This window comes from Triturus cristatus, chromosome 3_2 (genome assembly GCF_964204655.1).
Source record: "Triturus cristatus chromosome 3_2, aTriCri1.1, whole genome shotgun sequence".
NCBI classification, from domain to species: Eukaryota; Metazoa; Chordata; class Amphibia; order Caudata; family Salamandridae; genus Triturus; species Triturus cristatus.
Genome location: NC_140584.1, coordinates 231792190 through 231808087, shown reverse-complemented (window position 1 = coordinate 231808087; position 15898 = coordinate 231792190). Strand labels below are relative to the sequence as shown.

At 41.1% G+C, this 15898-nt stretch overlaps 1 protein-coding gene across 1 annotated transcript in view; it reads left to right on the top strand.

The window, feature by feature from the left end:
• The window catches only part of LRP1B (LDL receptor related protein 1B), a 3634433-nt gene that overhangs the window by 807406 nt on the left and 2811129 nt on the right, over positions 1–15898 (top strand). Inside the window, exon 5 of the mRNA XM_085647014.1 lies at positions 6019–6147. Within this exon, the coding sequence (XP_085503140.1) occupies positions 6019–6147 (129 nt within the window). The remainder of the gene's footprint in view (positions 1–6018; positions 6148–15898) is intronic.

Sequence of the window (15898 nt, the reverse complement as noted above, 5' to 3'; positions counted from 1 at the left end):
AACTAACACATGCATCCTAATTCAAAACTTTTCCTGACCCCACCATTATTTATCCTGATTTGGCTGCTGTAGAATCTCTTTCGCCTGCTGAATGGAGTGTAAAATATAAAAATGTCGTTTTACAAGAACGTTCAGTTTTGACTGTTGGACTAGGTCCACCTGAATTCAATTGATCCAACATTGATTTGCACTCTCAACAGCGTTTTGCAGCCAAGGCAGACATATCTGAGAAAATGTTGAACTGAAACTTGTTGGTAGTCTGGAAACCCTTTGCTTTTATGGCTGCAGCTATGATTGATTCCTTTATTCGAAAGTCGCCAAAGTTGATAAGGAATGTGCATGGATATTTTGCATTGGCCTGTTGGTGGAATGGAACATGATGAGCCCTCTTTGTTAGGCACGTCCCACGGGCAGACATAATTCTGAATAAGGTCCGAAATTAATTTAATGGGATCTTGACCCACTTCTTGCCCTTCCTGGATACCCACAAAACGTATTTGACATTCTTGACTGATTCTCCAACACACCAAGCTCGATGTGGGTTTCGTCCAGCTCCTGATTATACTTTGCTTGGAATAGCTCAAAGTTTTTTTGGCATCTTGGAGATTGGAAATACGCTGTTCTGCAAAGGATAGCCTTTGATTTAATTGCAAAATATTGTCATTGATTATCTCCAGCTGGCTCTTAACTTCTGTGTGGATCTTTTCTTGGGCATATTTTAGTTGCCTAATTTCCAGCAAGATTTCTTTCAGCATATCTCACAATTGGGAGTTATAGGCTGGAAACTCCCCCATGACTGACCCCATGTCCTTGGCTCAGATTTCAGTGTTGCTTGAGATTGAGGGATTGAGTTGCCAATGGCAATTCGAGATTCTATCAACCCGTTTTGTACGTCATCCTTGCTGGTTCTGAAACGGGATTGTTATTCTCAAAAGATGTTAAGCTGCCTGATGCCAATTGCTCTGCATATCCCAAACACAGTCTCATTTCTTGTGGACTCTGGGCACCTTGCCCTACTGTCTTTGCTTGTTTAAGCACAAACAATGGATATGAGGGTTTATTTTGCCCAGTACAATAGCTTTAGATACCATTGGTGCAGCTCCTGATGGTATGTGAGGCATGCATTCTTGAGCCACTTATGGATCTAAAGGGAGCAGCTCTGCTAAATTGCCCTGCTGATGGCTGAATTTGTTTTAAAGAGTCATTTGCCTCTTCAGAAGAGCAGATTCTCTCTGAGTCAAGTGAATCCTGTAGTGTGGGGGGGGGGGGCAGGTGGAGCAGCAGCAAGCTGCACCCCACACCTAGGAAGGCTGTCGCCGCTGCTGCCCTGGCTCAGAGCCCCATTTGAGAAGCCTAATGCCTCCCTTTAGTATTTCTGCATAAATCTCTTTACACCCTTTCCTACTGTCTATTGTGGAGTGATTGTAGTTTTCAGGCCAGTTCTTAACTCACGATCCAGCCGCTGGATGCTTTATGGCATCTTCTTTTAATCCACCTGATTTGGCGACTAACACTTCTTACTATCTCTCTGCGCCTCTTCCACGCTTATCAGAACAGCACTGCGACAACTACACATTTCTCCTCAACACTGCAGCTCCGAACTGCTGATCAAAAAATCAGAATGGGAAGACAGTGACACCTGTAATCTCCAAACTCATCTCCAAGACTCCTCGCCTAAATGCGGTGCGGTGCTGTGCTGTGCGGTGTATACGTAGAGAGAAGAGGGATTCAGCGATGCATCGCTCGGACCCTCTGCATGTCGACCTTTAACCGGATGTGACCTTGTTAGCCGAGGAGCATGGTCGGATCTACTTTGCTTCCCGGGATCAAAATTTTATCAATTACTGTGGCCCTACAAATGACGATACAGACTGATATTGCCCTGGGAAAAGTGGGTCCTCTGACCTGGGGAAGGGAATTTAATTTTATTCAAGACTTTTCTAAAGATACTTCAAATATGAATAAGAAACAGTTTAAAACAAGAACAAAAAGAGTAATGAAAACGTTTAAGTCAAATTATCAGCTAGTTGATCCCTGGAGAGAAGGCCAGCAAGAGGTCAAACAATATACACGCGTTCCCACAGATTTTAAACAGCTTCTCGAAGAGATTTCTTATTTTTGTCAAAAATATTAAGCGGGCAGACCTATATCTGGGCCAATGCTTTTTCAGACCATTCATTGGTCTCCCTAGTGGTGGATATTGGTTCAAATAATAGGAATAGAACCAGATGGCAAATTGATAGATCGTTGCTCTCTAATACCCATTGGGTTGCTGCAATGAAGCATATTATCCCCAAGTTTTTCTCCATCAATAGTAAAACGACTTCACTATTTACAATTTGGGAGGCTGTTAAGGCATTAAGGGGGAGGATTATAGCTTGTAAAGTGAATCAAAGTAAAGCACGCTCAAAGCGGATTGCGAGCCGGCAGACAGCATTAGATAATGCCAAGGGAGTTAGTGAAGCTCTGTAATTGAGCAGAATGCTGGCAACAGAAAAACAAAATCTTAGAAAGTTTACATTTTAGAAGTGATTAATAAGTCCATTATCTATCAACAAAAAATGTCAGAGGAAAACCAGCATATTGGCAAGTTCCTGGCCTGGTCTACTAAAATTATGAGCGAAAAGGCAATGATCAAATCTCTGGAGAATCCCATTACAGGAAACATGGTAACAGGCCAGGAAGTGATTGCTAAAGTGTTTTTTCAACATTATTGTGATATTTATCAGACTCAATATACGGTGACAATGAGTAGCATTGAACAGTATTATGATACCATGCGCCTCCCCTTTTTACTGTAGCCCAATTAGTACTTAAGCCTATAACACCCACCAAGATTCCTGAAGTACTATAGAAAATGCCAAATGCTAAAACCTGTGGGAATGATGGGTTACCCACAGAATTTTTAAAAATATTCCCAAGGGAACTCATGCCATTTTTAGCGGATATATTCAACTGCATTAAAGGAGGGGGAGAAATCCCGACCATCTTTTAAGAATCAACAATAGTTGTTCATTTCTTAAGAAAGATAAAAATCCAAAATCTGTCCATTCATATAGACTGATCAGTCTGCTTAATATGGACTATAAAATGCTTATCAAGCTACGGGCGGCCCGCATAATGCCAGCAGAATAACAGCTAATTCATGAAGATCAGTGTGACTTTGTGGTGGGCTGATTAATCTCTGCAAATACCCATTTTTAATTCAGGTAATAGTTTATTGTTCAGTGAACCATGCAAAGGCCCTAGTTAGTTATGCTAGATACTGAAAAGAACTTCGATCTTTTAAACCGGGATGCCTTGTTTTATAGCCTTCAAAAAATTGGTTATCCCTCCCAGTTCATTTTAATACTATCAAACCTTTACAGTGGGGCCCAGGCTAAGGTGATGGTAAACTCCAAAACGCCTGGATCATTCATGATTAAAAGAGGCATGCATCCAGGATGTCCCCTCTCCCCTATTTTATTCACCTTTATCATTGAACCCCTGGTGGTACAACTTCACAAAAATAATATCAGGGCACCTATAGAAGGGATGGCTATGCCTAAATTATTTGCGGATGATATGATTTTATATCTTCTGCCTGATAAGGATAACATCAAATGAGCTGTACATATGAATACAGATTTCATTAAAATAGGAGTATACAAGATAAATCAAAGCAAAACAGAATCTTTGCTTTTCAACATAACAGCTGCCGACCTCCTGTTATCACTACAGCCTCGAGCAATAATGGTGTCCCCAATTAGCAATCTTTGGATATTAGTGACAAACAATTTTCTAGCCTCTTCTACCTGAACTATGAAAAACTGTTATCCAAAATAAGGGGATTGATTGATAGGTGATCTCTGCTCCCTTTGACAATCATAGGTTGTATTTCCTTGATTAAAATGTCGGTCCTGCCACTGTTGCTATTTCTCTTCTCTAATGTGCCAATAAAAATCCAAAACAGTTTTTTTCAGGAATTAAATTCAGCTTTTAGGTGTTTTATTTGGAGCAAAAAATCTTCTAGGGTAAAGTTGAGAGTTTTACAAAGTGAGTACTTGCAAGGAGGGCTGGCATGTCCTAATATGCGAAACGACAATCAGGCTGCTTTAATTGACGTTCTTTCAAGATATTTAAATGGATGCAGAGCATTAGATAATTTTTTTTACTAAGAAGATTCAGGAATCAGAAATTAACTTGCCAGTTTTTATGAAAATAGCAAATCTATCAAACAAAGAAAACTAGATATAAGTTTCTACGGGATACCTACGGGTGGATAAGTGCCCTAAGCAAACCCTATAAGTCGCCTATTGACTGATTTTTATTTCTTTTTGCAGGAGGGCAGGTATCTGGGGCATTTTTTAGCAGATCGTGAGGTTAGATTTTGGAACTCCATAGGCTTCAAAACCTTTTTTGACTTCATCAGGCGGGGGAAAGCTATCTCATGGGAAGAACTAATAGCTAGGAGTGGCCTTCAATGCAAGCAACATTTTTTAAGCTTTAACAAGACTAAGCACTTCCTGCAGGTTAACTTCAAAAGTGAGATTCAGGAGTCCCAATCGATTAGTAGTGCTCTGGTTAAGAGCAAAATTCAATGACTAGGATATTTGTACAGACTGCTGAAATATCTTTAAGTGCAGCCTGACCTAACTCATTTTCTTTCCAAGGCATCAGAAAAAAGCACAGTATCATCTTTCAGTCACTGATTGCCATTTAATTGCAGAGATAGGAAGCAAATCTCTCCAGGCAGCTAATTTTAAGAGAATGTCTTTTCTGTCTAGATGTATGGAATCATATACCCCAAAAATTCTACATAAAATTTACCTTGCAGTTTCCAATAATTGTTTTCATTGTCATCAACAAGGCGGAGGTTGGCGCCATACGTTTTACGTATGCGCGCATCTCATTTTGCAGGAAGTGTTTAAGGCAATTGGTCAGGCTACTGAATGCTCAATTCTGCCAGATGCTACCCTAGTATTATTTGGTGTCTCTAAAAATAGCCAACAATTAGTAAAGGATTAACAATATTTAATATCAGTAGCTTTGATGAGTGCACATTCGTTTATCCTCCAGAATTGGAGGACTGCCAAGGTTCCGACAGTCATGGACTGGAAGAATAAAATATCTTGCACTATGTACTTCGAAGAGGCTTTTGCAAAGCGGGTGGGAGGACTGAAAATATTTGTTTGGATGTCCCATTGCTAAAGCAAAATTTGTTTTTTTAGCTTGGAACATAAACTTGTAAAAGATCATGTAAATTCCGGTAGTCCTATTTCTGTTTTATATGAAGATGTCCTGAATCAAAATTTGCTCTGCATTCTAAACTGCACTTTTTAAGTCCTAATGCACTTTTCTCTGTTCAATGTAATTACATATGATTGAATTTGTGAAATACTGTTGATATTTAAGTAGCACTGGTGCACTTTCAATTGCTCTTTGTACATGTTGTAGACCGTGATCTACAGTTTTGATAAGGAGCAAAGTGGGCTGAGCTTCAGAAAATATGTTTTAAACTGTTTCTACTGAATAGTACGCACTTTTATTTTTCTTACAAAAAGCACTAATGCACTTTTTTGTCAAGGCACTTTAATGAACTCGGTTAGCATTTAGTGTTTTATTAAGGTGATAGAAGAATTATGAACACATTTTGTACAGTACATGGTCCAAAATTTATGTTGCTTATGCACATATTATAATTAATGATTGAGATCAGACTATTGATACGTGCTACATCGCTATTATAAGGGTGGGCGTAATTTGCGTAAGGGACCTACGCGGAGAGGCACGGAGATGGAACCAATTTCCGCACTCTCCGCATAGCTCCGTTACGCGCCGCCTGCCTCCCGCCTGCAGTATTAAAAAACTTTAAAAAGCATTTTAAATAACCTTAACTTATCAGCGGGATCCCCGGGCTTCCATCCGTCTCCATAGTGTCTTCTTCTGTGAACTGCGCATGCGCGGGCGCAATAGGGGTTACTTTCATAATATATACGAATGCTTATATTTGCTGACAGTGTTCTTCTATTTTTTTAGATTCTGATGAATGTGCTGTGTACGGAGCATGTAGCCAAAAGTGCATAAATTCAGTTGGGTCACATACCTGTAGCTGTGTGGAAGGGTTCCTAATGCAATCTGATAACAAATCCTGCAAAGCCAAGAATGGTGAGTATTCCAACCCGTATTAGAAATTATGTTATAAAAATGGTGTTAATTTATATCAATTAAACTTTAACATATAAAATGTAGCGTCAAATTTTCACACTATTTCAAAGAATCACACTTACATAAAAATGAATAATAAAATCATAATAACAACCAACCTTGATATAGATAGTGGCATTGTTTTATTACTTTTATTTGATCCCAGGGCATGGGTAAAGAGGGCCTAATAAGACTATGGGAGGGTAGGCTGTGTGGCTCCTCCCCTTTTTTATTGGCTTTGGCCCCAGGGGATGGGGTACCCCCTGGGCCTAATAAGACTTGGGAAGGGCGGTCACACACCCCTTCCCTTAGAATTCAGCCTTGGAGTATGGAGGCCTCAGGGCCTATTAAGGCTTGGGTAGGGGTTGTCAGCACTCCCCCCTTCTTTTGTTGAATTTGGCCCTGGCAGTTGGGGCCTCCTGTACCTATTAAGGCTTGCCAAGGGGGGAATGCTCTCCCCATTCCTCTTAATGTACTTGCTTTGGCCCCTGGGAATGAGGTTCCTGGGGCCCAAAGGCCAACCCTACCCAGTGTCATCAAAGGCTGTCCACAGGGTTGGCAGCCTGAGGGCGATTGGCATCTGTGGCCAACCTCCCCTCACACAAGTTCGAAGGCCCAGAGCAGTGTGGAATCAGAAGCCTTTGTGGGGTTGGGCACAGGGCACATCTAAAGGTTGCGCTCAGCATGGGGTTGACTGCATTGAAAAGGTCCTAATGTAAATATAACTCGCTCCTTGGCATGCACTACTAATCACCCCACATATTACATGACTCGTGACATCTTCTATGGCATCATTGATAACAGCACTGCAACATTTGAAATGAACTCTTTGATGAGAAATTGGATATGGTGGGGACCCAAGTTATAGTTACCTTAGAACACAAGTTACTATAATATAATATAAGATAACTATAACTGGTGAATTTCTGTGGTTTTTTTCAGTGCTATATATAAATATATATATATAAATGTTGTAAAAAAACTTCACCGTCAGGTTAACTACAAAAAAAGTAAATTAAACTTTAATTAGGTACAATACCAAAATGTAATGAAATAACTCAGTAACGACATGGAGATTATTGTGAAGAAATCAGACAAAGGAGGGAATGTTGTTCTCTGGCCTAGGGAACAGTACGTACAGGAAGCCATGCGACAACTCAATAATATGGACTGCTATGAGAAAACGACAATGACGGCTTACAATAAAGCAAAGGAAGCCCTAAAGAAAGAGTAAGAAAAATGGAAACAAGAGGGGCTAATATCGACAGATGAATATAATTTCATGTTGAATGAACATCCAGTTCTTCCCTTTCTTTATCTATTACCAAAAATCCACAGAAAAACATCTCCGATTCCCGGGCGCCCCATCATTTCAGTGATCAAAAGCATCACCGAACAGGTGGGGCAGTATGTGGATTTTTATTTACAAGATCTAGTAAGAACATTACCTTCATTTGTAAAAGACGCTGGGGACTTCTTGAATAAATTGAAAAACATCGTATGGTCAAGTAATATGATCCTTGTGACTCTGGATATATAATCGCAATACACCAGTATTGAACACTCATGTGGAATTAATGCAATTAAGCATTTTCTAAACTCTAGACCGTGTGAATATTTCATGCATAATAAGATGTTGATTTCTTTGATTACATGGTGTTTGGAAAATAACTATTTCGTATTTGTCAAGGACATATACAGGCAAATACAGGGTGTTGCGATGGGGGCCTGCTTCTCGCCTAGCTACGCATGTTTACATATGGGCTATTGGGAGGAGCAGGTCCTCAGAATCCAATACAAAGAAAATTTTGAGAATAGAATCGTGCATTGGTTACGTTTTATTGATGTTTTTTTTATTGTTTGGAATGGAGACACCAAAAGTGCAGAAGATTTTATTGAAACTATCAATGTTAATGGTTTTAATTTACATTTTACATCATGTATTACCCAAACTAAAATATAATTTTTAGATGTTTGCATTTATGTGAATAATAACGAGTTAGCCCACAGCAGGCAATGCAACACTTCACGCAACCAGTGCACACCCCAAACATCTCATTAGCAGCATCCCTTATGGGGAAATTTTAAGATTAAAACGCATCTGCAGCACATCAGAAGATTTTGAGAGTTGCCAGGATGAGGCCCTGTCCAGATTAAGGAAAAGAGGCTACACTAATAAGACATTAACAGATGCAGTATTGAAAGCCAGCAAGAGAACCAGGGCATCACTCCTAGTGCAGGAGACAGAAGAAGAGGGGTTAGAAAACACATCAGAAGACCCACCTAGACTTATTACAATGTACAGTCGTCAAGAAAAGAAAATCAGAGCCATAATTTATAAGAACTGGCCTATCATCCTGACTGATAATGTTCTTAGTAGTAGACTGCCAGAGAAACCTTTGCTTACATTCAGGAAAGCTCAATCGATGGGAGGGCAATTCTCAAGAAATTTTCCAGAGCTAGAACATAGGGAAGTATGGTTGAAACCTAGAAAAGGTTTTTACAAATGCACAACCTGTCGCACCACTAAATACAGTACTCCATTCAGAGAGAATGAGTTGGACATCAGAGGCAACTGCAAATGCTGCACTGATTTTGCGATATATGTGCTCACGTGCACCTGTGGACTTAGGTATGAGGGAAGTACCAAGCTCCAGGTGCATGTAAGGATTTCGCAACATCTTTGGGCTATTATGAATAGCGATCCGGCATATCCTGTCGCACGCCATTTTAAAGAAGTCCATAACAAGGACATTAACTGCCTTTCCTATTTTGTTATCGACTCAGTTCTAGCTCCACAGAGAGGAGGTAATAGAGAAAGAGCACTAAGACAGCGGGAAACTAAATATATTTTAGAACTGGATAGTAGATTCCCGAATGGCCTCAACAACACAGAAGACATGCACACCTTCTTATAGAATGTAAGGCCTTTACATCTGTAACAATACATGATTGAACCAAGACAGTAAGGAGATGTTATATATGAGATATGTACAAAGATATATTACCATATATAGGCCTATAAGAGGCATAGAGTCAATATTCTACCATGACAATGACTGCTGTGACCAATACAATTAATATTACAACATCTGTCCAGCTTGCCACAAATTTTAATCACTTTATAAAAAAAAAAAATTCACTTTATAAATATTATGAATTTGATACACTTTTTGGAGGGGTCATATGCATTTCTGCACTAGGCACTTTATAGTTAATGACAAATACAGAATAGAATTATCTATGTAAAGAACTTGTGTCATGGGTGGCTTTGGATATACATACATATATTTTCAAATTGAATTACTATAGATTACATAAACAATGGCTTTTAATACATGTGATTTGTATTTGACATTTTATTTATGCCCATTCAGGTACATTTTGCTATATCTTGCAATAAATTGCACATAATTTGCGTTGTTTTGCACAGGAATTCCGCATTTAAGCGGGAAGTGGGGTATATATACGCGCATATATATCTTCATATTTTGTACATTATATATCAGGCGTTTGTTAGACGATTGATGTCCTTGGAAAGTCAAGGTTATTATTTGTTTACATTGCGTAATTTGCCCATGTTAGTGGCGTAATTTGCACAATGTCTTGCACTTATGCTGGAATTTGCACATTTGCCCTTATATGGAGCATATATTAAGATATGGAATGACTTTGGGGATTCAACGTTATCGCCTTATTAATGGCATTCAGTGCGCAATTCATAAATTCATGTTGTTCAATATGTACAGAGCAATATACCTATGCGTAAATTGCTGGAGAAACGGATGTGCAAGATAAGCTGGGCATTGTATTTGAAAAAATATACAGAGACATGTATTCAGTTTTTACCATGCGTAAAAAAGAGCCCCATATCACAAGCGTTTCTTCACTGTTTGTTATCACGTGGTGTAACAGCAAAAAGAGAGTGAAAAAAATGAGTGTATATAACTTTAATGACGTACCGCTATCTCGCTATGTGATCAAGGGCACTTGATGCCCGAAACGCGTCATGTGAGGAGTGAGAAATAAATCTTCCTGTCATTTGCAAGTTTCCCTGGTGGTCGTTGTTTTCCATGTTCGCCGAAAGGAAGTGGTGGAAAGAGTTGCCGGCACCACTGATCACTTCCAAGTAGCGGGGCCAGTGCGAGATACGGGTGCCGGAGCTCGTTATATGTTTCAGAAAACCTTCGTATCCATGGATACAAATAAAAAAGAAAATCTTGCAGGATCATGGTCACAAATATTGATGTAGTAGTTTATATATGTATATATATATATTACCTACTGGCGGTCGCCAGTAGGTAGTTATAGTTAGGACCTATTATCCATAGGAAGTTCGTAACATTCTTTTCCCAATAACTTTGGTGCCGGATGACGAATCTTAGCGACATTTTCAAAACAGGTGGGGCACTCCGGTCAGCTCCTATCCTGAAAGTTTGGGGGTGATTTGTCAAAGCAGGGGCCGAGAAAAAAGGGGGGTCCCACAACGTGTTTTCTCCATGTTATTTCCCATAGGAAATTTTGGAACAGACTACAGCCCAAACTGCTGAACGTAATTACACAAATTTTGCAAAAAGGTAGCCCTTGGCTCAGAAAGAGACCTTTTATTTAAATGGTGTAAATCCGTTCAGTAGTTCCTGAGAAAATCAAGAAATAGAGGTCACAAAATCAATTTCCCATAGGAAAGTTTAGCCACAGTTCTAGCAAAAACTGCTGAACGGAATCACACCAAATTTGGCAAAAAGGTACTGCTTGGCTCAGAAAGTGTCCTTTTAAAAAATGGTGTTAATCCGCTCAGTTGTTTTTGAGAAATTATGAAATAAAGATAGTGATATCTATGGCCGCGGTGGATCCGCGCACCCTCCAAATCACAAGCTTAATTCTAATTGGCTGTCAACACTCCAAACCAGGAAGTGTTGGCAGCCATCTTGTGCTTCGGTAGAACCGAGGCGCAAGAAAAGAGAACAATAAAGGTGCAAAACAAGAAAAGGGGGCAGGGTAGAAACACCCTGACCCCCTAGGCCTGCTCAGGGGGTCCCACAAGGACCCCCAGGGACCAAAAAATCATTCTTTTAAAAAACAAATTGGCGTGATTTGCTCACCCAGCGTGAATTTCGGCCGAAAATTTTAAAAAAACAAAGCGCGGGCTCCCGCGCTTCGTTTAATTAAAGCCCATGGGTGGGCTAGGTCCCGGGGGCATGCAAAAAAATTTGTGGAGGGCCCAATCCCCCCACACTGCCCCGGGGACCTCCACCCCCCGGGGCAAAGCATGAATATTTGCGGGGGGCTCATGGCCCCCCCCCGCAGCCCCAGGGACTGCCACCCCTGAGGCTTGTTATGAAATCTGAAATCTCTGGGGGGGCCTTGGAGGCCCCCAAGTCCCGGGGACCGCCAACCCCTGGGGCTTTTATTTATTAATTAGCAGGGGCACGCCAACCCGTGGCTTTTGTTTTTAAAATAAAAAGACCTGTGTGGGAACCGCCACCTCCCTGGGGCACTAATTTTTAAATACGACCCCCGGGGCTTTCACAATGTTGGGAGGGGGGCCGCTGCAAATGATGGCCCTGGGCACCGCCACCAGGGAGCCTGCTCTCTCTTCCAAAAACCAAACCTAATTGCTTTTTCACACGGGGAGCTGCATCTTAGCAGCTCCCTGTGTGGAAAAGCAATGCCGGCTCCCGCAGGAGGCGGGGAGCCGGCTGGACCGTGGGGGAATTGGGGACCCCCCACGGTCCCCAATGATGTGGCCAGGCCAAGGGGGATGGGGTCCCCGGGGCCAGAAGTGGCCAGGGAGGGGGCTACACAGCCCCCTCCCCATAATTAAAAATAAAAGAAACAAACAAAAATAAACGCAAAGGCAGGCCCTGGAGGATGGAGTCCCCAGGGCCATTAATGGCCTCAGGAGGGGGGCCACGCAGCCCCCTCCACATTTAAAAAAAAAAAAAAACACTGGCCATGCCCCGGGGGATGGGGTCCCTGGGGCCAAATATGGACTCGGAGGGGGGCCACTTCTGTTAAAAAAAAAAAATAAGGGGTCAGGCCCTGGGTGATGGGGTCCCCGGGCCCATTACATAGAAAATTAAGGGGAGCCACACAGCCCCCCTTCTTGTAATATTTAAAAAAAGAAAAACACGTGACCATGCCAGAGGCCCTGCCCCCTCCAACAACACTCTGCAATGCACCCTGAGGCACGTTTTAAGTTGGGGAATTAATTCCCCTTCAATACTTCGGGTCCCTGGTGGCCAACTAGCCCACCAGGAACCTCCAGTAAGCCTCACAGGGCTGAGATGCAGAAAGGTGGTCCAGGTCATGCCCCTTTTTACACCTCTCTGCAACGCAGCTCTGTGGCGCTTACTGGAGGTACCTGGTGGACTAGTTGGATCCCAGGGACCGTCAGGATTGAAGGGGAGGTAATCTCCCAACTTAAAATGGCCACAGGGCGTATTTGCACCCCAGGCCCCCCTCCCTTCACCACTGTGCAAACGCGCCCCGTAGCGTGTTTCAAGAGGTAGTTTTAATCCCCCTGCCCTATCATGTACTAGGGACTTACAGAGGAGGTCATGCTAATCAGAGGGGTACCCCAACGCATAGTGTTCCTCAGTGTATGTAGGTGTTTTCACTGTATTCTAAGTGTCTTTTAGCATAGCACTGCTCTAGGCCAGGTTAGTCAGAGTCAGTTACCACCAGTACCCATCTGAAAAAGTTGTGGGCACAGGATGATTTTGGAACAAGGCCTCTTTCTGCTCCTCTGTTGGTTCTTTCTGCACATGTCTTGCTTCTTCCTGCACTTTTCTTCATCTTTGCGCACTTCTGTTGCTTCTTTCTGCATTTCTGTTGCTTCTTTCTGTGTGTTTTTTCTTCTTTCTTCACATGTCATACCTCTGTAGGCATAGTTAGAAACTAGCATTTGAAAAACCTTTGAAATTCACTGAAAAAACCACAGGTTTCAGGCACGTTATAGTTAGAAATTAGCATTTAAAAAACCTTAGAAATTCACTGAAAAAACCATAGGTTTTAGGGAAAGTTATAGTTAGTTGGACATTGCACTTGTAAAAAACCCGTGAAATTCTCCCGTTATAGTTAGTTCAGCTAACTATAACTCGCGCCCCCGCAATGTACTGCTAATGACGTCACATATTACATCACTCGTGACATGGTCAGTGACATCACTGATGACATCACTGATGACATCTCAAATGACCACTGATGACATCACTGATGACATCATCCAGTGACTGTGTGTTTCTGTAAAGTTTAAATATGTTTAATATATATAGGGAAAGGCATATTGAAGAATGAGTGGATGTATAAGTGTCTGAATGGATGTTTTACTAGGTGCGTGACTGACTCTATAAGTGAGTGGTTAAACATATCTTACTGAATGCATGGGTTAGTGACTAAACTGTGTGAATCTCTGAATCCGTCTGTCTGTTGGTGTGTAAGCGACTGCATGGGTTTGTGAATAACTACATAAGTGTCTATATGAGTTATTGATTGGTTGTCTGAGTATCTGTGTGGGTGCCTGAGTGTTTGTGTGGGTGGGGTGTGTGTGCATAGATGTGTGAGTGGATGATTCACTGGGTGCATAGTTTGAAGTGTGCATCTGTGATGGACTCTATTGGTGGGGGAGTGTGTGTATGGGTGTGTTAGTGAGTGAATGTATATGTCATTGGTACATGTGTAAGTAACTACATATATGAAAGGCAACATATATGTGTGTTAGAGTATATAAATGGCTATAAGTGAGAGTGTGTGATTGAGAGAGTGGCTGCATGGATGAGTGTTTGCTTGTATCAGTGATTGTATAAGAACGTAAGAATGTGCTAGTATTTGTATGAGTAAGTGAGCTGGTGTGTGTATAACTGTTTAGGTGAGTAAATGGGAATGTGAATAATTATTTGCATGACTGACTAGGTGTGTGAGTACCTCTATGGATGAGTGGCGGTGTGTGAGTGTCTATATAGGTGTATGAGTGCATATGATAGTCCTGTACTGAGTGACCGTAAGTATGAGTTATTTTACAGGTGAGTGGATGTGTGTGTAGACGTAAGAATCAGTGAGTGGTTTTATAGTTATTGGTGTTGGAGTGTCAATGGTTTTGAGAAAGGCAGTCTGAATTTATAGTGGGTGTATCAAAAGTTATATTAGGGTGTTAGAAGATGCATGACATTTTCACATGGATGATGTCATCAGTGATGTCATTTGAGATGTTATCAGTGATGTCATTTGAGATGTCATCAGTGATGTCACTGACCATGTCAGGAATGATGTAATATGTGACATCATCAGCAGTGGATTGCGGGCGCGCGAGATGTAGTTAGTATAACTAACTATATCAGAGGAAATTCAATAGTTTTGTACAAGTGAAATGTCCAGCTAACTATAACACCCCTAAAAGCTATGGTTTTTGCAGTGAATTTCTAAGGTTTTTAAATGCTAATTCCTAACTATACCAGGCTTGAAACCTATGGTTTTTTCAGTGAATTTCAAAGGTTTTTTAAATGCTAATTTCTAACTATAACATATCTCAAACCTATGGTTTATTCAGTGAATTTCAAAGGTTTTGTAAAGGACAATTTTTAATGTATTAATTGTTGTAATGATTTTTTTTATACTGATTTACTACATTTTTTAAACTATTTATTTTTAGATATTTTTCTTTTTATTACATTATAATTACATTATACATTGCAATACAAAATATACTTTCTCAGAATGAATTACTTTAGTTTAAATACTTTGCAAATAGGCAATAGACTTTTAAGTACAGTAGTTACAGTTGTTGCAATGGGCAACACAATTTCAAACACAATGCAACATTGAGCTCAATGTGAATTTCTAGTCAAATGCAATTAGTTACTTTATGGATTACTTTTCTAACCACAGGACTGGATCCTCGATTCAGTCCTTTGACATCTCCTGTAAACAGTTGAGTAAAAGCGTTTTGGTTCCAGTACTGATTTTAACCCCATCCATGCTCAGGACGGCTCTTGGTCGTCATGAGTCACGGTAGTCGTGTGCTCAGGACGGCCGGGAGCCGTCCGACCGTTGCAGCTCTGCCCACGCGCGGCTAATTCCCCACCTGTGTGGGTGAATTAATCAGTGGGCGGAGTTCGGACGACTCCCGGCCGTTATGAGCACACGCCCACCGTGATTTATGCACCCGGGAGCCGTCCTGAGTACCTGGGCGCCACGCCCAGCCCCGCCCCTCCTCGCACCGTGGTGGAATTTGCCACGCGTGGAAGGGGTTAAGGAATATTATTGTATTTTAAAAGTTGACACAGACATTTTTTCACATAGAATCACCAATTTTATCCTATGGCAGAAAATTCACTTAGCAGGTAAGTAGTGTTATCATTACTTTTTCTTACTCAGTGGTGGATCCTGGATCCAGCACTGGTGCATCTCTTGTAAACAGTTGAAAGAATGTGTTTAAGTCATACAGACGATTTTTTAGGAATATTTTTAGTGTGTGAAAATAGACACTCAGAAACTTTTCTGCTGAAAACCACACAATGGATTTCTATGGAAGGAAATACAAGTTACTGGTAAGTACGGTTAGAATTACTTTTCAGGATCAGTACTGGGCTCAAAGAAGCAGCACTGAGGTCTCTCTTGATAACAGGTGAGTAAATCGGAATTCGTAGTTCGGCTGATTTTAGAGGAATATTTGTACTTTCAAAAATCGACACTTAGAAACTTTTCTGGTGAA